Source organism: Typopeltis vanoorti, chromosome 6 (assembly GCF_054136105.1).
Source record: "Typopeltis vanoorti isolate ZY-2024b chromosome 6, IOZ_Tvanoo_1.0, whole genome shotgun sequence".
Taxonomy (NCBI): Eukaryota; Metazoa; Arthropoda; class Arachnida; order Uropygi; family Thelyphonidae; genus Typopeltis; species Typopeltis vanoorti.
The window spans coordinates 154,414,219-154,439,767 of NC_143554.1; the positions used below are offsets into that span (position 1 = coordinate 154,414,219).

The window sequence follows — 25,549 nt, forward strand, 5'->3', positions numbered from 1 at the left end:
ATTTAAACATCAATCTAAGCTACAATCTGCCTGATTCCCATAGCGCAGTAATTCAGTACTGGCGCTCTAAAATTAGCTGTCGCACACATTCAACTCGTGCCAACAGTAGCACGCGGTCAGCTATTCAAATATGACTGTTACTATTCTACTTTTTATTAAGCTGGAAAGTCCATGCTTTTTACCATGTTATTTGTATATCTTATATATATATATATATATATAATATATTGGGATAACCAAATTATTTTACAAATTTCGTTATTTTAACTCCTAATCCCAAGTATGCGCCTAAAACAAAGTTCAAGTCTAAAGATGATACAACACCAGGGCAACTCATTGTAAAGGTGGGTCAAACTCTGATCACTATTCTTAGTATTTTCCCATAATGTAAAGCACATCTCACTAGAAGATGTATATATATATATATATATATATATATATATATATATATATACAGGGTGTTCGGGATAAATTTGACATATTTATAATTAATTATATTTTTCCGTAAGTTACATGTATTAACACACACTTCTCTTCATTTAAAAGTTTGGACCCTTCTTCATTCATATACAAGATGTCAGAAAGGATGGATAGCTGGAACCCACCTGAATCATGGAAGAGAATAACTTGTATCATGATGATTCGTGCCCGACATCAAAATAAGGATATTACGACTGCTGCCCAATGCTCCCTGAATACAGTAAAAACAATCAGGCATGAACTAGAGACTTGCAATGGTGACTACGAGGATGTAGCAAGAAGAAAGATCCCTAGCAGACGATCTGATTGCGTTCGTACAGCAGAATTCCTCGCAAATCTGCAGGAACAGGTGTTGAAGAACCCTGGCATTGGAATTCGGGCTTTGTTCGTGGAGTTGCTAACTGTAGTCAAGCCCTGGATAACAAGGGTAGCCAATGGTAGGCCGTATGTATGGCAGCAGGATTCGGCCCCTTGCCACACCTCTGGGAAAAGTCAAAAATGGTTGTCTGAAAATTTCTACGACTTCACCAGTCCAAATGTTTGGCCTCCAAACTCCCCAGACCTTAACCCCATGGATTATTTTGTATGGGGCGCAGTTGAAAAAGACACCAATCGCACTTCCAGTAATACAAAAGCCCAGTTAATGGATAAAATTAAAACAGTTTTTGCGGCCCTTCCCAGGGAGACTGTAGCATCAGCTTGTTCGAGGTTCCGAAGCAGAATTGAAGCTGTGATCGATGCTAATGGTGGTTATTTTGAGTATATCTTGTTGATAGTATTGTAATTAACTCTGCCTGTAATGTTTTTTTGTCAATTCATTAAATTTAATAGATACAAAGAAGATTTTCTTTTTCCTTACGAAACTGTCAAATTTATCCCGAACACCCTGTAATTGCCAGTTGAGGGCTGAGAGATCGCGATAATATCGCAATGTCATCCGCATATAATGCTGTGATGATCGTTCTCGGGTTTGGGGGATATTAGCCGCGTAGATCGAGAACAGGACAGGTGATAAGAGTGAGCCCAGCAGCACGAATGCATGGACCTTGCGTCTGATTGACACTGTTCCATTTAGTTTGATTTGCATGTGACTGTCGCTTAGGAATGCTTTAATTACTTTAGCTAATTTTATTGGAAAATTAAAATTTTTAAGTTTGTAGAAAAGACCCTGATGCCATACCTCATCAAAGGCAAGGAATCATAATCTCCTTTTACTCAAAATGTCACTTTTTGCTCTTTATGCTGTCTTTTCGGGATTAGCCTTTAGCGGTGACGTCATGCTGCGCTTTCGGTCAACATCGGTTAACCTTGCAACCTCTGGTTGGTGTTTCGCTATCGCTAATCTGACATAATTCCAACTTACAGCTTTACATAAAGTCAATGTATACGCACTTTTATGAAATTTTACTTTTATAAACTTTTATGACATTTTACTTAGCACATTATACTTTAAATATTACTAAATATTGAAACAAAAGAAACTGCAAAATTGATAGCGAAAAATTAACGAAGCAACATTTTTCCGGTAGAGATTTTATAGGACTGTAAAACGGTGTTGATTAGCATTGGCTCGTGTTGTGAATTTTGGAGGAAAATAGAGGAATAATAGTGGTCTGTTTAGCAGGGCACTGTCGAAGTCTGTAGAAGAGGAAGAAACTGAACCTCAGTAAGAGGACGACAAAAAGAAGTGACTTTGTAAGAGAGGAATCGTTAATTAAGCGTGTTGACCTCTCCTGGATATAATCGAGGGATCTTAGAGAGGATTTTGGTGCTTAACCCTAAATTTGGGAATGGTATTCCACGGTTGGGTGGATTTGGGCATATCCCAATAGAGAGCAGGGAAAAACAAAAAAAAAAAAACGGAAGCGAAAAGGCAAGCATCCAGACGTTGAGGAGGCTCTCAATCAACGGTTCTCTTTTGTAACTGGACGAGACGAGCGTGTTAATGGTCAAATGTTAAAAACCAAATCGCAAGAGTTAGCTAGAAAGCTGAGTCAGAAAGCTGATCTAGAAAGCTGAGCTTTAAAGCTACAGATGGTTGGTTATCGCGATGGAAAACCAGGTATGAAGGAGGACGGTGCTGATACTGCAAGTGCTGAACAGTGGAAAAATAAACTTTCCGAGTTGCTGCAGAAATTGAGTCCTCATGAAATCTATGATGCTGATGAAGCGGGTGTGTTTTACCGTGCCATACCAGACGGTTCCCTTAGCTAAAAACTCCATGGATGATGACTTCTGTAATTTTTCAAGATTGGCTAATGAGTTGGAATGCAAAAGCAAAAAATTCAAGAAAATTTCTTCCGCTTCTGGATAACTGTACGGCACACACCCTCAATTAGATTGTTTGAGAAACATTCAACTTAAATTTCTTCCTGCTAACACCACGTCCCTGGTATGACCACTTGATTTAGGAAGCAAAAAATTTGACGTCATTCTATTGCTGAAGGATATAACATTATATCTTTGAAGCAATTGAAGAAAATCTACTGATGTCATCTTCAACGGCCAAAGAAATCAGACAAAGGTTGTCATTTAACAGGAAGTAGAATTTGTAGCAGATAGTAGCAAAACTTAAGCCACAAACCAATCCAAAACGACTTTGCTCGTTGTGGCTTCCAGGTCAACAATTAGTGATACCATACTGAGATCGAATTACAGGTAAGTGACTGCAAGTGCTACCTATAGTGGACAGCTCAACACACTCACTGAACGTGACAGTAGGATTATGAACTGACAAATCACGCTACAACCTCCACCGAGCACATGGACGGGTGTGAGTGTGGCGGATGCCCGATGAACGTCTATTACCAGAGTAAGTAACCCCACTATAAAATTTGGAGGTGGAGGTGCGATGGTATGGTCCTGTTTTTCCTGTTCTGACATCGGACCTCTGTTTGTGGTGCCACTAAGATTGAACTGTGAGAGTTATCTAAACAATTCTGGATCCTGTAGTGTTAGCTTCCTTCTAAGGAATTAACCATTCTCTCTTTCAACAAGATAATGCACTGTGTCATAAGGATGCTGCTGTAACTGTGTCGTTTGTGGACATTAACTTAATCACCACACTTGACTGGCCTAGACAGAACCCTGATCTCAACACTACTGAACACGTGTGGTTTGAACCGTAGTGTTGGGTGAAGTAAAGGGCCGTCCGCCCCACAATAGTCCAACACTTCATTACGTGCTTACAGGAAGAATAGTCAAAAATTCCCATTCATTGCTATTGCACGCTTGAAGAAAGCATGCCACGTAGGATTTGCTGCAATCATCGCAGCGAAAGAAAATCCGACATCTGATTAAGATTGACGCTATGGCTGTGTGTTCCTCAATTATGGTGCCAGTTGGCATCTTTTCAAGACATGTATATATATATATATATTGGCAGGGCATTGAATTCTGAATTCAACGCGTCGACCGACGAATAACGTGAGAGACAAAAAACGTGACATAAAAATGTTTAAAATTTAGGCTTATCTTTATACATATATATGATAAAATTTGGTGAGAACCACTTTTCTCTTGTATTATTTTTTGAGAGAATTTTTAATTCTTCAAATAAAGCTTTTGCATCTACATGAGATGTTGTAAAATATCTTGTTTCCCTAATACAGCGCCTACCGCAATATGGCTGAACGAGCGCCCTTCATTAAGTGGCGCCGGGAGGCAGGCTGCCTCTATGCTACACTCTGTCGACGGTATTGAGCACAGATGGAAATATTACACGCACATTATTTAAAAAATTAATTATTGTTTTATTTATTTTGTAGGAACATCAAAACGATTGTGATTTTAAGAAAATCAGTTGCAAATTTTGTTTTAAGGAGGTTTACAAAAACGATTATTGGAGCCATCTGACAGACAGCTGTGCTAAGACAATTTCGCCATGTTCCATTTGCCAGAAATTGTTTCAGAGGCGTGAAATGAATGTAAGTATTGGAAACGAAAAATCCTCACTTTGCTGTGAAGAGTTATACGAAAGAACCTTTTATTTTATTTTATTTTTTCAGTTTTTAGTTAAACGTTTCTTTGATTAAACATAACATCCTCATACGGTGGTGAGTTGAATTTTGACAATTCACTCTGGATTTTGAGTTACAGCTGTACTGGTAGAAACGCCGATAGAGGAAGAAAAACGGAATTAAATATTATCGATCAAACTGAATTATGTGATACAGGAAGGTGATTTATTGTTATGATATGATGGAAGAGTGAAAACTGTTAACTTATTACCCAGATTTGATAGTACTGACTTCAGAAAGAAGGCTCTGATAGCGAATACCCAGGTCGCGTAGAAGAAAATGGTGTGGCAGCGTGATAGTTGCCTCACAGAGTCCAATGAAATCAGTGGAATCGAGTGTATCCTTTACACTCGATTTTGGAAGGAAACAAGATGGAGGGATACTGCTAATGATATAAGATTTCAGTCCAGTTGGGTGTTAATTCATAAAAGTTATAATATTAACAATGCATCATATAGCAGTGAGTTTTTGAGGCTACCTGGTGTGAATTGGAGGCGAACAGAATGAAATATACGGTGGGTATTGCGAGAAACATTACGGTTCATTTGCTGGGATAATTACATGCCGTGCCAAAATCTGTGATGGACACTCAATAATCATAATGAATCAGATATTTTCCGAACATTCATTCGGTGGTGGTAGTAGTAAGAATGAAGGAAAATTTATTGAGCTGCTTCGAGTACAAGACAATTTCTTAAACAGCATGTCAAAGAAGCAACTTGAATCAGAGGGTAGATTTGATCCTAGCGTCAGAAGGTATCCCAGTTAAGGATGGAACTGATGTCACCAGTTGGCAAGAGTGATCATGCCGTTCGTACCCATAAAGTACCAGAAAACTCAAAATTATGAAAAATTCAGGAAAATGCAATCTTTGGTTCCATAGTGTCACTGCTAAATGGGAACGCTATCAGTAGTTAATGTGTTAAGACTCTTAGATTTTTTTTTTTTATTTGTTATGGCACAAAGACATCAAGGATCATATTGCACCATGACAAAGGTCACAGCAGTGGTAATTGGTTAGCCAACCAGCGGGCTGGAAGCTTTCATAAAGTGCTTAAATCAGGGAGTAGCTAAATGTATCCGTAGAGGTCGAACAAATAGGATCGAAAACCTTATTAAACAAGATATCCATAAGAAGAAGATGTGAAAAGAATATCATGAGAGTAAAAGTTATGAAATACATACAACGCATAACGGACAAGTTACGAGTATTAGAGAAAGCTAAATTGGTGTGTGAATGGAAATTGTTTGCGCAGGCTAAAGGCAATCCAAATAAAGTTTATCGTTACGCTGTAAGTAAAAGAAAGAATGGATGTGAGAGAATACTAGAAGCAGATAATCTCTAGTGTCAGAATCTAAAGAGAGTGCTCAGGTAATGAGTGCTCACTTTGCTAGGATCTATCAACCAGACGCGTGTCTATGTTGCACAGTGCCACCACTATATTCGATGAAACATCGAAGTGCATGAGACTGAAGTTCCAGATTAGTTTAAGATCCAGATGAGAATTCTCCAATGGGCACAAATGGGATATTAACATGTATGCCAAAGGAACGTTCAGGAGAACTTGCTAGTGCCTGGACGTGTGTGTGTGTGTGTAATCCGAGTCTTAGATCAAGTTGGATCTTACAGGTATGGAAAGATTGCATGTAATCCAACAGCAAAGAGTGATGATGGGCTAAATATTGAGCAAGAAGTGTACCCATATTGAGAGAGAAGATTTTAGAGCCGATGGTAAAAACTTGTATCAACAAATGGGTTGACAAACAAGCTATACTTTGCACAGAAGACCACGGAGTTCACAAAATGGACTTCATGCGTGAAGAATTGCAGATATTTTCTAGCAACGTTACCGTTGAATCGGATAAAGGAAATAGAACTATACACTGTATGCTACTGCTGATTTTATTTTTTTTTTAAATATCGTCATACACACTAGAGTTCCCAAAACTTATGACACTACAATGCTATTTGTGGACCAGTGGTTATAAGGAAGAGAGAAATTTATTGATGAGTTTTTTGAAGACCATACTTTTTTGCACAGTGTTTTTTTCACTGGGCAAAAAAGTATGGGTAGCAAGACTGCTCCGAAGAGATGTAGAAAATGAATACAGAAAATGAGAGTGGTTCGTTCGATTACAGTAGTTGAAGTTGAACTCTACATGGGTGTTAACCGGCATCTACTCAAATTCCACTATTAGTACAAGAAATCGGATGGATGGCAACGGCCAGTTGAGCAAATTACGGAAATATCTATAGAAGATACGTAATGCAGCAATAACAGATCGTCTATGGGAAACCGATTGGAGGGAATCGGCAAGGGAGGAGTTATCAATTAAGCAAACTGCATTCTTCTGAATAAATTCAAGCAGTCTGAGGGAAGTTTTAGATGCACTACCCCAAATGTGGTAATAGTATTCTAAGGTCGGTGGCTATCTATACACTTCTTAAAGGATAAGATATTGGTTAATGCAATTTTTTTTTAATTGGAATGTGACAAAAGACGAGAGGGTATCCTTGGAAGTTAAGTTTATATAGGGTTGTTTAAGAAAGGTGTGGGAGCTAGATTTTTCTCTCATATAGCAGTCAGTGAGGAAATAGAACAGTTTTTGTGTTAGGATACATATGGCGTGAATGAGTTTAAGAGAATACATGAGTGGTGCTTTGGATCTCTAAACGAGTTCTTGATTACCTTGAGGTCACTGTCAATGAGAAGAGGGAGTGGAGGTGCACTGGGTCTCTTGCAAATGATACAAACTGTTGAATAAGAAATTTGTTTTAAAAGGCAATTTTTAAAAGCATTTCACAAGATGTCAAAAAAGCAACAGCATAAACATTCGATTGCAGTAAAGACTACCAAATAATTAATTTCACCGCTGCTGTAAAATTAATACCCGCTTAGTCAATTTATACGAGATACCAAGAAAAAATTCACAAGATAAGATGTGGTCTTGGAAAGCAAAATTCTTTAATAATTATAATTAAGTCGACAAATTATTTCTTGAATCATGATGTTGTATGTTGTATGATGTTTAATCATGAATTGAAACGTCATACACATATTATAAAAATATTTTGTTTGTTTTATAGTATCATCAAAAAGAATGCAAACGTATTCATGTTAAATGTAAAAAGTGTTCTTCGAATGTTCACAGAAAGGATTACGTCACTCATCTGGCTGACAGCTGTCCTAAAACAATTTTGTCATGTTCCTTTTGCCAAGAATCGTTTGAGAGAGTTGAAATGAATGTAAGTAGTTCAAAACATAAGCACTCTTGTTTAAGTTAAGGGATATTACATCCCATATAGTTTCTTAGCCGAATAAGAAACTCAAAGAGTTTCATGCCGAATATAGTAGGTACTATATATATAAAGTTCGGCGATTCCAAGCGTAAGCAAATACCTGGATACTGCAGCACTGATCCCAAAGGGTAGTGCAAGCTGGGGCAATTCGTGGTAGAGGTGGAGCAAGCTCCGATCACTATTCTTGATATTTGCCCATAATGTGAACTAGCTCCTAGGAACTGTATTTTTGTTCACATTATGAGAGAAGGTCACTACCCAGACCGGTTTCGAGCTTTATTGAGGTCGAAACCTGTCTCGCCGAATTGACGACTTTGGCTCTTCACATATCTAATAATTTATTAGAGCACCTCACGGCAATACTCGTAGAAGGGGTACAAGTTCTGTTCGCTACAAACTTGATATTAACTAGGTCTGGCTACTCACTGATCAGACCTCAATAAAGGGCGAAACCAGTCTGGGTAGTGACCTTCTCTCATAATGTGAACAAAAATACAGTCCCTAGGAGCTAGTTCACATTATGGGCAAATATCAAGAATAGTGATCGGACTTGCTCCACCTCTACCACGAGTTGCCCCAGCTTGCACTACCCTGTGGGATCAGTGCTGCAGTATCCAGGTATTTGCTTACGCTTGGAATCGCCGAACTTTATATATATAGTTTCTACTATATTCGGCATGAAACTCTTTGAGTTTCTTATTCGGCTAAGAAACTATATGGGATGTAATATCCCTTAACTTAAACAAGTTATTTGTCGCCGAATTGAAGCCTTTGGCTCTTCACATATCTAATAAACACTCTTATTGTTCTGAGAGAGAATGTGTATAAACCTAAAAAAACAGTTTGTTTTTTTTTACAATTTCCAATTAACTATCTTCATTAAATAGAGAAAACTCATATTAGTTTGGTGAGTTGAATTTAAAGAACTCAAACCGATTATTGTTTTAATAATATAGAAATATCTACAATGCAAGCAAAATCAAAAATCCAACGTGATTCAATGATTCACACCATTTGGTATGATTGGGATTGAATTAGGGTATTCAAATTAATTTTTGATTTATGATATGAAAGAAGAGTTGGCGAGTGAAAATTGTTGGTTTGTTAACGAAATGTGATGGTACTGAACTCAAAATTTCAGACGCCCGCTAACATTTCACATGCAAGTCTTTTCTACAAGAGGGATGACCTGCACGTAAATGTGTTTGGATCAAAATCCTAGTAAAATTATTTATTGGAGTAAGACATAATTCTCAGAGTTTGGAAAATTAGATCATCACGAGAGAAACGATAAGAATTTGCATACGTACTGCCAAGGTATGCAAACATGATAGCGACACGAATGTCAAAGGGCGTGGTTATGCATCTAGTAAAGTGGTGGACCTATACGCTTTGTGTGCAGACTTTTTTGTGAGCATGGAAGGCGAAAGAAGAAAAAAGAAAGAAGAAAGCTTTCAAATAAAGAAATAAAAAAATTCAGATAAAAACTTATATCTGAAATCTTGGAAAGATTTCAGATATAAGTATAACTGTACTAAAAGGTCAAATAATAACATATTAATTCTGTATTTAAAGGTCAGGGACAAAGCGCTTGTTGCTTTAGTGAACACTAAAGTGACTAAGGTTGTTGAAATTGTTAAAATCTCTCTCAGTAAGCACGAAATATACGTATATGGGGTTGTTGCCAAAGATTGCGGTTCTACTAGGGAGGATGAATTGCATGCGAAATTACCTTGATGAGTATTAAACGAGTAAATATTATGAGTGGCTAATTATCTGAACATTGATCAGATAGTAGGAAAGACACATGATCAGAATGAAGGGAGAATTTAATAAGCTGCTGAGGAACTCAGGATCAAAGAATGTTTGATTTGATCATAGCAGCAGAAGGGATATTAGCTATGATGTGGCTATTTAACACCAGCGGCAGATCATCTGGTCCTACTGACTTGGGACAATGCCGTTGTTCAAGGGTAGTGCAGAAAGTGATGTATTTAACAACCTGAACTATCGGTGTCTACCTCTAGAACGGTTATGAAAATTTTCGAGCACTTGGTAAGCACTCTCGTACAGAAATGAGTAGAGAAGGAAGCTAATTTACAAGGAACAGTATGGGTTTACTAAAGCAAGATCGTGTCTAAGCAATTTGCATATTTTATGAGAATGTTACATCAGATTTGGATAAATGGAATGGTATTCTGATAGCGTTGGGCTTTGCTAAGGCATTTCATACGATTCCACATAATAGGCCCTTACATACATTGCACGACCTGCAGTGAAATATCAAGTATGGACTTATAAGCAAGTAGCATACAGACTGTATCGGAAATTGGCATATGGGGTTTATGAATCTACTATATTTAAGGGGTGCCTGAGGATAACTCTTTGGTCCATTGTTGTTTAGTTTATAAAATAATGATATCACGACGCACCTAACAAGAAATGCTGATCTTACTCGTAGGTAGAGCACTCAAGGATGCTACCAATGTACAGTACCTACAAAATGATTTCAATAAGCTGGAAGTGTTGAAAAAAGGACAATGGCTATCATTTCAATATTATTAAGTGTAACACCATGCAGTTTGGCGTGAGATATCCAACAGAATATTATATTATTTGGATTATGCTGGAGAAAATTAAGAAGATAAGGATCTTGGATTTATAGTGGACAGGAAGTTGAAATTCAAAAGGTTACATACCAAAAATTATTGATATGGTCTTGAGAACTTTACTATAATGATATGAATGCGTTCGGGTTTCATTTTTAGAATTGTTCACAGTTTCGTAGCCTTTGTTCTCATAAAATACTAAAATGGTTTTAAGTTTGCCTCAAATCGTTGCAAACTCTAACGGTATTATATTAATATGAATTCTTGCAATTTATACTATAACATTTCGTTCTTAACAATATGCGTTATAAGTAGCGAATATAGATATCAAATTATCAAGAAAATAATATTTCTAACCTTGAAATGAAAATCACCTTTTTTTTCTCTTCTCAAGAATCATCAAGATAAGTGTGTCCTTGCAGAAATAAATTGCGATCTGTGCGATTCTAAGATGTTACGCAAGAATCTGAATGACCATACAAATAATAAGTGCCCCAAAACAGAGAAAAGATGTTCAAAATGTGGAAAGAAGGGCACTAGGGAATACATTGCAGTAAGTGTCCGTTTTTTTTCCTTCAATCCAAATACGTTTTGTTAATAATATTACATTAGTTCTACTTAAAGATTTTCTGTAAAAGCAATTTCATCATTTTTACAAAATCGATTTATTTTATAGAATATATTTTAATTTATCGTACATTATAATTTTGTTCCATAATTTCGTTTCATCGATATTTTTTTATAGACTACAACGTCTATTCTTGACAAAATCCTAAATTACATTTACACCAACCCAGTGTACCTTCACCGACCAAATCTAACTATTGCTGTTTATTATTCATTTCGATATAATGGTGGAAAATATGCCTTTGTGCGATCTGACAATGCCAGCCAGAGAATGCCACATTTACATTCTCTTGCTTAAAGTTTTCTGCATTCGTCTGCTGCATTCACAAAATCACTCTGACCTCCTCATCTTTCTGCTCATGAAGGCTGACCTGCAATCCAGTTCTCTAAAGAGTTAAGTCATCTTCTTCAGTAACCTGAACGCCCAAAACTTCAATTGACTCCTCTTTTCCAATACTCTTTTCCACACAACCAACCAAGCTTGACGTGATGCATAACTTTTTATAATGAGCAATGGCTTAACTCAAATCGTACATCTACTTACCTGAATTCCTGATAACCCTTTCCATTTGCCCAGAACACTTAATCTTTTTAAACCAGTTTCTCTTTGATCACTTTAGAGATCACCTTTCCTGTCGGCAACCCAGATCACAATCTTGTGCAAGCTTTAACTCACAAAAAATTAACTAACAAACAATTCCAATTGATGTATGACAGCAGTTGAAGGGAAAAAAATCGCTTATAGCAGGTATCGCGTAAGGAGAACCCCAGCTTCATACTCAGCCTATGCTGAAGCAGCAATAAATGTAAAACAGCCATCAGAAAGTCCAAATCAACTTCATGAAGGCTAGTATAAGAAATTCGCCAAATCCAAACAAAAACTGTATCTTCTGGTCTCTTTCAAAGGACATGGAGTGAACTTATGGTCACTTGCACTTCCGTCACTTTCTCGTCCTGATGACACTAAGTTATAACCCAAAGATAAAGCTAACCCACTAGCACCACTCCTCTAACTACTGCTTAGATGACAACGGAAAGTCACCTCCTTCCATGCCAACAAATGAGCACAGTATCCTTCCTATGATCTTTGGCAAAAAAAGATATAAGAATAATATTAGATAACCTGGATATTACAGTCTCCTACCCCTGAAGGCATCACTCCTATTGTACTTAAACGTTGTGCTCCACAGTTAACGTCCCCTTATCGTCTCTTCAGTATTCTATACTCAGACTTTCTCATCTTGTGGTGATAGAAATTGGTTGGTAGTCTGACGGTAGACTTTTATTTCCTTTTTTTGTAATGGGATGGATATACAGTATTCTTGCTTCCATGTGATGAAAAGAATGTGATTGTTGATAACGTTCTCCACTAGTATGGATTCGCAAAAAAACTAAATCCCGGGTTCTTCTCTTGGCTTTCGTCACCCGCTACTGAACATGTGCCATACGTTCAGAGAAGAGTGGGTATTTCCTCTTGATATTTTCAAGGCTGTTGATTGTGTTTGATGCTTTCTTAGCAAACTGCCTTTATTCGTTCTAATTGCTGTCCTCTGTAATCGGGTAGTCAGCTTTGTTTTTGATCGTTCACTGCGTATCAAGGTAGATGGTTTCTTCCATTCGAACTTCATATTAAATTTCCGTCTCCATTGTAAAACAAATAAATGGTATAGTTACGAATTTTACCCGAGAGTTTATGAAGAATATTTTTCTCTGACATTGGAGTGCTGATATGGAACAGAGATTTTGCCCTCTTAGATTTCTACCTGGACTCTGATGAGCACTAACTATTCGAAACAACTGTCAGGTTAGTGAGACCTAATAAATGTACTAATAAATGGCGAATATAAAAGCTTTTGAGCGGAGTTTCGGTCTTTTATGTGATGCAAGCCAATGTAATGCCTTTTATCCGTAAATTTGCTACATTTGATTTTCATCATCATCATCATCATCATCATACGTATCAAGGATTTAGGCCTAGTATGGCCTGTTCTGACTTTAGAAGTCATCGTTGAATCGTTTAAGAGGACGTCCTGGTTTTCGTTTTCCTAATGGCTTGTACTTTAAGGCTTGTTTTGGTAATCCTTCTGTTTCCATTCTTTGAACGTGTTCCATCCATCTATGTTTATATTTTTTAATTTTTTCTATTACTGGTTCTTGGTTTAATTCTTTCATAATATCTTCGTTTCTTTTGTGATCAAATAGGGTATACTTTGCAGTTCTTCTCATAAACTTCATTTCTGCTGTTGTTAATCTTTGTTTGTCTTTTTGTTTTATTGTCCAGATTTCGCTTCCATACATTAAGACCGGTAGGGCTAATGTATTGTATAATTTTAGCCTGGTTTGTTTTTGAACTAGGTTTGGTTTAAATATAGAGTTAATTACACTTGTTATTTTTAAATATTTTGCAATTTTTATGTTTATATCTTTTTCATTTTCATAAGTGATCATACATCCTAGGTAGTTAAATGAATTCACCTGTTCTAAGATCTTGTTATCTAATACTATTTTAGTTCTTGCTGGTTCTTGTCCTTTAAAGGCCATAGTTTTTGATTTTTCCGTTGATATTATCATACCATAATCTTTGGATATCTCATTTAGATTTAAAATAGCTTTCTGTAAGTTATCTTCAGAATTTGTAATTATCATTTGGTCGTCTGCAAAGAGGAGAGTGTTTAAGTTCACCTACAGTTAACTGTAGGTTAACTGTAGGTGAAAGTTTAATTCCTTGATGTAAATTTTTACTCCATTTTATTATTATTTCATTTAAGTAGATATTAAAAAGAGTTGCTGAGAGGGGACATCCCTCTCGGACCCCTTGGTTTATCTCTCTTGTATATGACAGCTCGTAATTTAATCTTATTTTTATTTGATTATTTTCATATATACTTGTGATAGCTTTTAGGATATTATCTGGTATTTGTCTTTCTTTTAATATGTTAAATAATATGTTTCTTTTAACTTTGTCAAATGCTTTTTCAAAGTCAATAAATGCAATATGTGTTTCTAAATTATATTCTCTTCTTTTCTCTATTATTAATTTTTGGCAGAAGGCTGGGTCTATACATGATCGTCCTTTTCTAAATCCATTTTGTACCTCTAGAATAAAGTTTTCGGAATATTTCATTAGTTTGTTATTTAAGATTCTGCTATATATTTTGTAACAGGAATTTAGTATGCTTATACCTCTATGGTTTTAGGGTCACCTCTATTACCTTTCTTAAAGATAGGAATCACAATTGCTTTTTTCTATTCTATTGGGGGGATACCAGTTGAGTAAATTTTATTTAAAAATAATAAGACTCTTCTTTTGAATCTTGTTCCTGCGTATTTATATAGTTCTGAACCTAGCTTATATTCTCCGGGTGATTTTCCGTTTCTTGTTTCTGTCAGGCTGATTTCTAATTCTTCTTCAGTTATTTCCTTTTCATTTTCGTTAATTGTTTGCCAGTTGTCTTTTTTAAAATATTTGTCTGTCCACAGTTCTGTGTAGTAATTTAGAAATTCTTCTAATTTAAATTCAGTGTATAATTTTATGTTTTCTTTGGTATCTGCATTTAGGTGTTTCAAAATCTTATATACATTGGGTCTTATTTTATATGAATCATGTTCTAAATTAGAAACAAATTTTTTCCATGATTCTCTATGTCTTTTTCTGACTTCTCTTTTAGCTATGGCTCTTATTCTTTTATATTCTATTTCATCTTTTAATCTTTTACTGCTTAACCATTTGTGATAGGCTTCTTTTTTCTTTTTGATTATTTCTTTGATTGTATCATCCCAGATCTTCAGTTTTTTCCTTTTATTGAATTTTTTGGTCTTTCCTAAGCTTTCATTTGCTGCTGCATTTAGTATCGTTTTTATATTAAGCCATTCTATTTCTATTTCTTCATTTTGTTTTATTTTATCTAGATACTGGTTAATTCTTTGTTCATATAGCCATTGTACATTTTGTGTCATTCAATAGTCTAGTTTTATAAACAAATGTTTCAATTTTTCTTTCTGCTCTTGCTACTTGTAGCCATTTAGGTGGTAATCTTAATTTTATTTTAACAAGGAAGTGGTCACTGCTTATTTCATATCCTCTGTGAACTCTAACATCTAGTGAAAATTTTGATGTCTTTTCATTTAATATGAAGTAATTTAATATTAATTTCCATCCTCTTGCTGCCCAAGTATATTTATGTATGTCTTTATGTTTATAGAAGGAATTCATTATTTTTAGGTTATTATAAACTACAAAGTCAATCAATTTTTTACCATTTCTGTTTAGAGTGTGTTCTCCATGTATTCCTATATTATTATTAATTTTCGTGTTTCCAATTCTTGCATTTAAGTCTCCTGCTAAAATTATGTAATCATTTTTATTTATTTTATTATATATGTTTTGTAGCTGATTATAAAAATCAATATTATCCTCTTCTCTTCCTTCTTCTGGGGCATACAAACCAATTATTGTTAAATAGCCTCTATCTATTTTTATTCTAGCTTCTATTATTCTTTCATTCCATAATTTATAATGTTTTAACTGTTTTGAAAGGGAGTTATGAATCCAAATCATGACTCCTGCTTGTGCTCTTTGGTCTCTGTCCACTCCACTGTATATCACATTAAAATTTTCAGTTCTCATAGTTCCTTTTAATTTCTTTTTTGTTTCAGTGATTACTGCTATTTTAAAATTTCTTTCATTTAATAACTGGTATAATTCTATTTCTTTATATGCTATTCCTCTTACGTTCCAGTTTGCTATGTGTATTATATTTTGTCGTTTCCATTTTCGTTTTCCCTTTTCCATTCCAATGTCGTTTCCCATAGATTCAATCCGATTATCTTTTTCTGTCAGCTTACAAGTATGGTTATGTTCTCCATGTCAGGGGACTAGCCTGACGATGGAATAGTTCAGTGGTAGGGCTGCTACCTTAAGGCTTCTCAACTCGCCTTCTTCCGAATTTAAACCCATAGGAGGAATAGGGTATATTGAAGGCGAAAGGGTAGATTATAGAAGAAATATAGTAAGGTTTATAGAGAGGACATAGTTGTAAGGCCAGAAATGAAAAGACCTCATGGCCCTCGAGTACTCTAATAGCACAAGGGTCATAAAGTAAGAAGAGTTGGCTGATAAGGCCTTATACGAAAGATTAAAGTAAGTGGGTCTTCCTCAAAGTAGAAGAAGGAGAGGATAGATCCAGCTAGGGGTCTATGGGAGTGCCGCTTCCCTTACAATCAAGATGATTGCCCCTTATGGCCCTGTTGGTCCACGAGTCCTTATTCAGTATATTCGGACCACCCCACCATACATATACAGGGTGTTCGGGATAAATTTGACATATTTATAATTAATTACATTTTTCCGTAAGTTACATGTATTAACACACACTTCTCTTCATTTAAAAGTTTGGACCCTTCTTCATTCATATACTAGATGTCAGAAAGGATGGATAGCTGGAACCCACCTGAATCATGGAAGAGAATAACTTGTATCATGATGATTCGTGCCCGCCATCAAAATAAGGATACTACGACTGCTGCCCAATGCTCCCTGAATACAGTAAAAACAATCAGGCATGAACTAGAGACTTGCAATGGTGACTACGAGGATGTAGCAAGAAGAAAGATCCCTAGCAGACGATCTGATTGCGTTCGTACAGCAGAATTCCTCGCAAATCTGCAGGAACAGGTGTTGAAGAACCCTGGCATTGGAATTCGGGCTTTGTTCGTGGAGTTGCTAACTGTAGTCAAGCCCTGGATAACAAGGGTAGCCAATGGTAGGCCGTATGTATGGCAGCAGGATTCGGCCCCTTGCCACACCTCTGGGAAAAGTCAAAAATGGTTGTCTGAAAATTTCTACGACTTCACCAGTCCAAATGTTTGGCCTCCAAACTCCCCAGACCTTAACCCCATGGATTATTTTGTATGGGGCGCAGTTGAAAAAGACACCAATTGCACTTCCAGTAATACAAAAGCCCAGTTAATGGATAAAATTAAAACAGTTTTTGCGGCCCTTCCCAGGGAGACTGTAGCATCAGCTTGTTCGAGGTTCCGAAGCAGAATTGAAACTGTGATCGATGCTAATGGTGGTTATTTTGAGTAAATCTTGTTGATAGTATTGTAATTAACTCTGCCTGTAATGTTTTTTTGTCAATTCATTAAATTTAATAGATACAAAGAAGATTTTCTTTTTCCTTACGAAACTGTCAAATTTATCCCGAACACCCTGTATATATATACACACACACACACACATGGTGGGCTTCCCTATTCGCCACCCAGGGGATGCGCTCTCTAGGGGTTACAGGGTCCCCTGAGAGGTTAATTTCAAATAAATTAAATGACCTATATTTATAATTACTAATCCTTTCAAATTGAAGCTGTTGAGGTTCGATATTTTGGTGTTTGTTTAGATTTTATCTTTTTTGTTTACTGATTTTTATGCCAAACTTGTTAGATCAGTTATTCGATTTAGTTTAGTTTTCCAAAATACTTAACTTGGATTATTTAAGAGTGTAACAGGAGTTACACAAAGTAAATGCGAACATATCCGATTTAGATATCAGGTTTTTATTACACTTGGTTTTTTATTAAAATTTCTCCTTTTAATCTAAACAACTGACTAATAATTCCATTACGGATTTAATATATTATGTATCAAATGAAACCACAAACAAGGATTTTCACTTTTATAAATTTTAATGATTTTTCTGTATTTATAAATACAACCCGATACGATTAAAAGAACTTTGTTTATTACTTGTTCCAGTAAGGATATAGCAAGAACAATATCTGTTATTTTGTGTATTCCATGATGAAATATGACCCATTACAATGGACCCACTGTAGCAAAACAATGCTTGCTATTTTTATATGGTATAAAAGTCTCTATATCAACAAAAATGACGATGAGATGTCTTGAAGCAGACAATAATTTACTAATTCTCAACTCCATCTTTTTTTGTTGTTTGGAGTCACGGCTATGGCAAATTGAGGCCATTTTGGGGTTTTTATCTTTTGTAAGATGAGAAACAAAATCTCCGATATCCAAAATCCCACTGCCTGCTAATGTAACTGGTCAATTCATTTTCAGTCACTGAGAGAGCACTTATAAAGGCGAAATTCGAATTCAAGTCTTTCGGTTCCAAAGAATTACATAGAACTGAATAAACTCAGCAGATATTCATACAGTTGAATTCAAAATTAGACCAATTTTTTTTTCTGGTATATTTTATTTTTTATTAATTTAATTTTTATTTTCATAAAATTTTGTGCCTCATTAGCTCATTCATGGAATTTGAGCTTTATTCAGAATCAACTGGATTCTGATCCACCCCTATAAAACAATCTGCATCCGGTTGGGGACCACCAAGATTCTTCTAAAGGGGCTTTAAGCAGGTTGGGAAATTCATATTTATTCCAATTTTTTTTTTTTTTCAAAATCCTATGTGCTCGAACTATTCCATGTTGATCTCCACGAATGCCATGTTTCGAACTAATCCACAGTACTAAAGACTTCCTTTGGTTTGAAAACCTTTCGTAGTTGGACTCATGAATATATTAGAACTGTTAGATCACTTTATAGAAAACTGAATTCAATAGAATTATTGAAGCAGTAAAATATTGTTGATATTAGGGAAACTGAGATGTTTGTTCCTTAATATCGTTGCTAATTAGGAAATTGGATTGAGAGCAAATCAATATTTGATTAAAAAAATATTTTTACCATTTCTAGTTGATTTGCAATAAATGAAACAAAACACAAGTGTCTGCAGGGTTGACCTAGTAGATTAATGTTGTCATAATAACGCAAAATTGTGTACTTAGGGATGGGGATACTGAATCGACAGATTCTTTTATAAATAAGCAATCTGATAGTTTTATTTTTATTTTTAAGGATCATGAAGCCCAATGCAGCATTGTTAATATTCAGTGTGAGTATTGTGATACTCGGATAAGCCTTAGGAATTATGATGTTCATGTGACATCCAGGTGTACGAGGAGAATGGGTCAATGTACCTTTTGTGAAAGAGAAATGTTGTACAAATATATGCAGGTAAGTGAAAATAAATATCTCTGATCACATAATGTTAAACAAACAGTTTATGACTTTTAATTAGATAGCATGCCATACCCTGATATTTCAGTGTTTTTAGGTGAAATACTTTGAAACTGTTTCCTTATCCAACAGAACTCTAATGAACCGTTCGCTTCAGTATAGTAGAACTTAAAGAAAAACTACTTTACTGTCGAAGATAATTATTTTCCGGTGTGCTTTTCCGTTGACCCACATAAATAATATTTTGTAACTAGAATTTCCTATCAGCAACTTCCGTCTAAAGTGAAAGAATGTTGTGGAATGTACAAATTATCATGAGAGAAAAAATTATCATAGACCAGCAACCTATGAGAATGAAGAGATGTTAAATTTGGATCAAAGGTATCGTGGGCAGGCTTAACTTGAAGATATAGGATCCGATATTGGAATATGAAATTCGACATTTATTTCCGCATACGGACCGATATACACCCTCCTTGGTATCTAGCTGTTCTGTTACACATAGCCTGAAACTGTAACAGCTATCACTGGATTTCAGTGATGATTGTGGAAATAACTATCACATTAAACAACTATTGGAATCCAGTTCTTGTAAGAGCAGAGCGATGATTACGGCATCTTCTACTACGCTTACATCCGCTCATCAGGTACCAGAAGACATTTGGGAACTCGTTTGGATGTGAGACGTGACGTATTTTGACCTACTCAAAACGCAGGTTTTATTTTATTTTGTAGTAAGCGCATATTTCACAGCTAATCTTTACACTAATCTCTACTAATCTCTTCACCTCAGATGGACTAATTTACGTAGCTTTCATTGACACACTGTTCGAAGGTAATAGAGCTGTTTTATCGCAAAGGTACCGTCAACTTGTGTAAGATTACAGAACGTAAACAATTGTAACGAATTCTGTGATTACTTGCGCTCTTACTTCTCAATATCAATACTGGAACTCAAACCATAATAAGATTAAGAAATCTCCAGTGATGACTGACTCAAAAATCAGAGAGTAATAGTTTATGGCAGCAAGTAAAAAATAAAAAGAGGAAAGAAATGAAAACACGTCTTAATCGAAATATAATTTTAAAACAATCATGTTAATTTATAATTCATGTTAATGTGTATTCAATATATAAAGGAAAAGACCAGATAATACAACTAATAGCAATATAAACTAATAATATAAATAACTAAATTTCATTTTCCATCAAGCACAGAAAACATTCATTTAGGCCTAACTTTTCGGAAATCGTTACCATTAAACTAAAGTGATCCACAATTGCCATGGTCACAGTCGAGTGCAATTTGTGACGATCTAGAAATGAAACGGTCGTCATCAAAACACGCCTTCTTCTCGTTTCTAATCTTGAAAGTAGTTTTGTTGGTACTACTAAGACATGTTTTATTGCTTTTGTTCACTTGTAAGATTATCAGCACAGCGTTTTTCAAAGGAAAATATTGGGGCTGCTAATTTGTGCTCACTTCCATCACCAGAGACTGGCGAACTTACTAGACTTACTGACTAGACTGGACCCTACTAGTTTCTTTCTTCTGAACATCTCGCATTATGAAAGCTATGAACCGTAGGCATGCATGCTCTTACATAAAATACACTGCTCAAAATAAATAGCGGATATTTTAGTTTCTGTCGGATAATTATAAATTTCTGCAAATAATTATAACTATTGGGTACTTTATACATGAATAAATATTCTTACTTATGGGTAGGGTGTAATTGATGAGGAATTGTTTAAATAATCGATATTTATTACAAATTTAACGAATTATATAATTCACCGTCAAACAATTTTAACAAGAATGACAACAAGAATAGCCGAAAACGCTTTCGTTAATTTTTAATAGGGAGTACTGTCTTCATTAACATCGGTACATCTTGATTGCATGGATCGGATAAGATGATCAAACACTTCTTGTAGGATATTTCCCCAATCTTCTGTGAGAGCAATTTCGAGCTCTTGGAGCGATCGTGGTGGCACCGGTCGAGCAGAAACGTACCTACCTAAAGCATCCCAGGCATGTTCGATTGGATTACAATCTGATGAACAGGCAGGCTAGTCCACTCGTTCAATACCTTCTTCCGCAAACCACTCTTGTACCAAATTTGCACGATATGGACGAGCATTGCCGTCCATAGAAATGAATTTTTGGCCAATTGTAGCAGCATATGAACGAACTATAGGTTGCAAAATCTCATCGCTATGCCTTTGGGCTGTTAAAGAACCGTTTCTGGTAAAATAGAGATCAGTATGGAGACCACATGTTTACAATTGAAGTGATAATTATGCACTGTGGAAATGAGCGCAACAATCATCATCATCATTCGTATCAAGGATTTAGGCCTAGCATGGCCTGTTCCGGCCTTAGAAGTCATCGTTGAATCGTTTAAGAGGACGTCCTGATTTTCTTTTAGCTAATGGCTGGTACTTTAAGGCTTGTTTTGGTAATCTTTCTGTTTTCATTCTTTGAACGTGTTCCATCCATTTATGTTTATATTTTTTAATTTTTTCAATTACTGGTTCTTGGTTTAATTCTTTCATAATATCTTCGTTTCTTTTGTGATCAAATAGGGTATACTTTGCAGTTCTTCTCATAAACTTCATTTCTGTTGTTGTTAATCTTTGTTTGTCTTTTTGTTTTATCGTCCAGATTTCACTTCTATACATTAAGACTGGTAGGGCTAATGTATTGTATACTTTTAGTCTCGGTTGTTTTTGAACTAGGTTTGGTTTAAATATAGAGTTAATTACACCTGTTATTTTTAAATATTTTGCAATTTTTACGTTTATATCTTTTTCATTTTCATATGTGATCATACATCCTAGGTAGTTAAATGAATTCACCTGTTCTAAGATCTTGTTATCTATTACAATTTTAGTTCTTGCTGGATCTTATCCTTTAAAGTTTAGAGTTTTTGATTTTTCTGTTGATATTATCATACCATAATCTTTGAATATCTCATTTAGATCTAAAATAGCTTTCTGTAGTTTATCTTCAGAATTTGTAATTATTATTTGGTGGTCGGCAAAAAGGAGAATGTTTAAGTTTACTGTAGGAGAAAGTTTAATTCCTTGATGTAAATTTTTACTCCATTTTATTATTACTTCATTTAAGTAGATATTAAAAAGAGTTGCTGAGAGGGGACATCCCTGTCGGACGCCTTGGTTTATCTCTCTCGTATATGATAGCTCGTGATTTAATCTTATTTGTATTTGATTATTTTCGTATATACTTGTCATAGCTTTTAGGATATTATTTGGTATTTGTCTTTCTTTTAATATGTTAAATAATATGTTTCCTTTAACTTTGTCAAATACTTTTTCAAAGTCAATAAATGAAATATGTGTTTCTAAATTATATTCTCTTCTTTTCTCTATTATTAATTTTAGGCTAAAGGCTGGGTCTATACATGATTATTCTTTTCTAAATCCATTCTGTACTTGTAGAATAAAGTTTTCGGAATATTTCATTAGTTTGTTATTTAAGATTCTGCTATATATTTTGTAACAGGAATTTAGTATACTGATACCTCTATAGTTTTTAGGGCCATCTCAATTACCTTTCTTAAAGATAGGAATAACAATTCTTTTTCCATTCTATTGGGGGGATACCAGTTGAGTAAATTTTATTTAAAAATAATAAGAGTCTTCCTTTGAATCTTGTTCCTGCGTATTTATATAGTTCTGAACCTAGCTTATCTTCTCCAGGTGATTTTCCGTTTCTTGTTTCTTTCAGGCTGATTTCTAATTTTTCTTCAGTTATTTCCTTTTCATTTTCGTTAATTGTTTGCCAGTTGTCTTTTGTAAAATATTTGTCTGTCAACAGTTCTGTGTATTAATTTAGAAATTCTTCTAATTTCAATTCAGTGTTTAATTTTATGTTTTCTTTGGTATCTGCATTTAAGTGTTTCATAGTCTTATATACATTGGGTCTTATTTTATATAAATCATGTTCTAACTTAGAAACAAATTTATTCCATGATTCTCTATGTCTTTTTCTGACTTCTCTTTTAGCTATGGCTCTTATTCTTTTATATTCTATTTCATCTTTTAATCTTTTACTGCTTAACCATTTGTGATAGGCTTCTTTTTTCTTTTTGATTATTTCTTTGATTGTATCATCCCAGATCTTCAGTTTTTTTCTTTTATTGAATTTTTTGGTCTTTCCTAAGCTTTCATTTGCAGCTGCATTTAGTATCGTTTTTATATTAAGCCATTCTATTTCTGTTTCTTCATTTTGTTTTATTTTATCTAGATACTGGTTAATTCTTTGTTCATATAGCCATTGTACATTTGTGTCATTCAATAGTCTAGTTTTATAAACAAATGTTTCAATTTTTCTTTCTGCTCTTGCTACTTGTAGCCATTTAGGTGGTAATCTTAATTTTATTTTAACAAGGAAGTGGTCACTGCTTATTTCATATTCTCTGTGAAATCTAACATCTAGTGAAAATTTTGATGTCTTTTCATTTAATATGAAGTAATTTAATATTAATTTCCATCCTCTTGCTGCCCAAGTATATTTATGTATGTCTTTATGTTTATAGAAGGAATTCATTATTTTAAGGTTATTATCAACGAAAAAGTCAATCAATTTTTTACCATTTCTGTTTAGAGTGTGTTCTCCATGTATTCCTATATTATTATTAATTTTCGTGTATCCAATTCTTGCATTTAAGTCTCCTGCTAAAATTACGTAATCGTTTTTATTTATTTTATTATATTTGTTTTGTAGCTGATTATAAAAATCAATAATATCATGTTCTCTTCCTTCTTCTGGGGGATATAAACCAATTATTGTTAAATAGCCTCTATCTATTTTTATTCTAGCTTCTATTATTCTTTCATTCCATAATTTATAATGTTTTAACTGTTTTGAAAGGGAGTTATGAATCCAAATCATGACTCCTGCTTGTGCCCTTTGGTCTCTGTCCACTCCACTGTATATCACTTTAAAATTTTTCGTTCTCATAGTTCCTTTTAATTTCTTTTTTGTTTCAGTGACTATTTTAAAATTTCTTTCATTTAATAACTGGTATAATTCTATTTCTTTATATGCTATTCCTCTTACATTCCAGTTTGTCGTTTCCATTTTCGTTTTACCTTTTCCATTCCAGGGTCGTTTTCCATAGATTCAATCCGATTATCTTTTTCTGTCAGCTTACAAGCAACAATCCACGGTTTTATACCCCCCGCATACTAATACGGCTAAGACAATTAAAGAATAATTAAATTCAACTTCTTTATTTCTTTTCTTTTTACAAGGCACATAAATCAAAGTGTGAACTCGCAGAAATTCGATGCCCGCTCTGCAATCATGGGGTTTTGCGTCAAGAACTGGACGCTCATTTACGTATCGAATGTTCCGAAGTAGATGGAAAATGTTTCGAATGTGGAAATCCGCTTATAACAAAATGCAATCCGGTAAGTTTCTAACTTTTAATTTCATATTAATGTTCTTCTAAACCTGCTACAGTTTAAAAACTGAATACACTTTTATTAAAGAAGCAATGCAGTTTAGGAATCATTCTCTGTACGTCGATATAATTCTAAATGAGATTAAAAATTTATTTTTCCCTTTATTTTCCCACTTGAGTATGTTTTTGACATTTTAACTTGTTCGAGTAAATAATGTTTTCGAGTAAATAGACAAATATACATGTTAGTAATGCAACAATAATAATAATAATGCAAATCAATAAAACTACGATAGAAATAAGTAAAAGAAATATCGCGTTACATGGCTTTTATTTTTCCATTCGTTCTGTGCGTGTGTACGAAAGAGAGAGAGAGAGTGTGTGTAAATGAATGAATAAAAGAAAGAAAAAGTTGATATTCCCTGTGATCTTCCTCTCTTTTGTGAACACAACCTGCAGTTTTGAGGTTTTAATTTCTTAGAAATTGAATATTCTGTAAAAGTCTTAAAACTTGTAAACAGTTAAGAAGGTTGTTCGTCTACCCTAAGATGTCTTTGCCAATGGAAGGAACAGAAGAATACTTTACGTATTCTTCTAAGGACGATAGGTAGATATGATTTGTTTATCATTGACATTTTGGTGTAAGACGAACCAAGATATTTATTGATTACCTTCTTCCTACTAGACAATTCGTAATGCGAATTACAGTAGTAAATTTGGGATTTTTTCAATCTATTTCTGGAATCCAATAACAGGACTAGAAATGAAACGATGTGCAGTTAAAATTGCAGTGTGAAGATTTACGCCTGAAAAAACATCGCCACTCACCATTCGTGGTCACCTTGGAAGCAGTGTTTCTTCAAAATTCGGACTGCATTTTTTTTTTTTCTGTTTTTAGTCTTGGAATGACTGTTCGTTCTTAAAGTAGTTTCCTACAAACAATATGATTTCTCAAAATGAAGAGCTCACGAATCCCTTCTTTCCAACCTATCAAATGATATCGTCTTTCTTCCATAAATGTCTCTTCATTCGAA

At 34.7% G+C, this 25,549-nt stretch overlaps 1 protein-coding gene across 4 annotated transcripts in view; it reads left to right on the forward strand.

Moving 5' to 3' along the window:
- Positions 1 to 25,549, forward strand: part of LOC150106117 (uncharacterized) — a 96,260-nt gene that overhangs the window by 12,947 nt on the left and 57,764 nt on the right. For 3 of the 4 annotated variants that reach the window (XM_090393860.1, XM_090393862.1, XM_090393861.1), the window contains exons 3-7: positions 4,248 to 4,406; positions 7,588 to 7,746; positions 10,804 to 10,962; positions 18,919 to 19,077; positions 24,364 to 24,522. In XM_090393860.1, coding sequence (XP_090249986.1) covers positions 4,248 to 4,406; positions 7,588 to 7,746; positions 10,804 to 10,962; positions 18,919 to 19,077; positions 24,364 to 24,522 — 795 coding nt within the window. The remainder of the gene's footprint in view (positions 1 to 4,247; positions 4,407 to 7,587; positions 7,747 to 10,803; positions 10,963 to 18,918; positions 19,078 to 24,363; positions 24,523 to 25,549) is intronic. The other variant, XM_090393863.1, reaches the window with a different exon arrangement.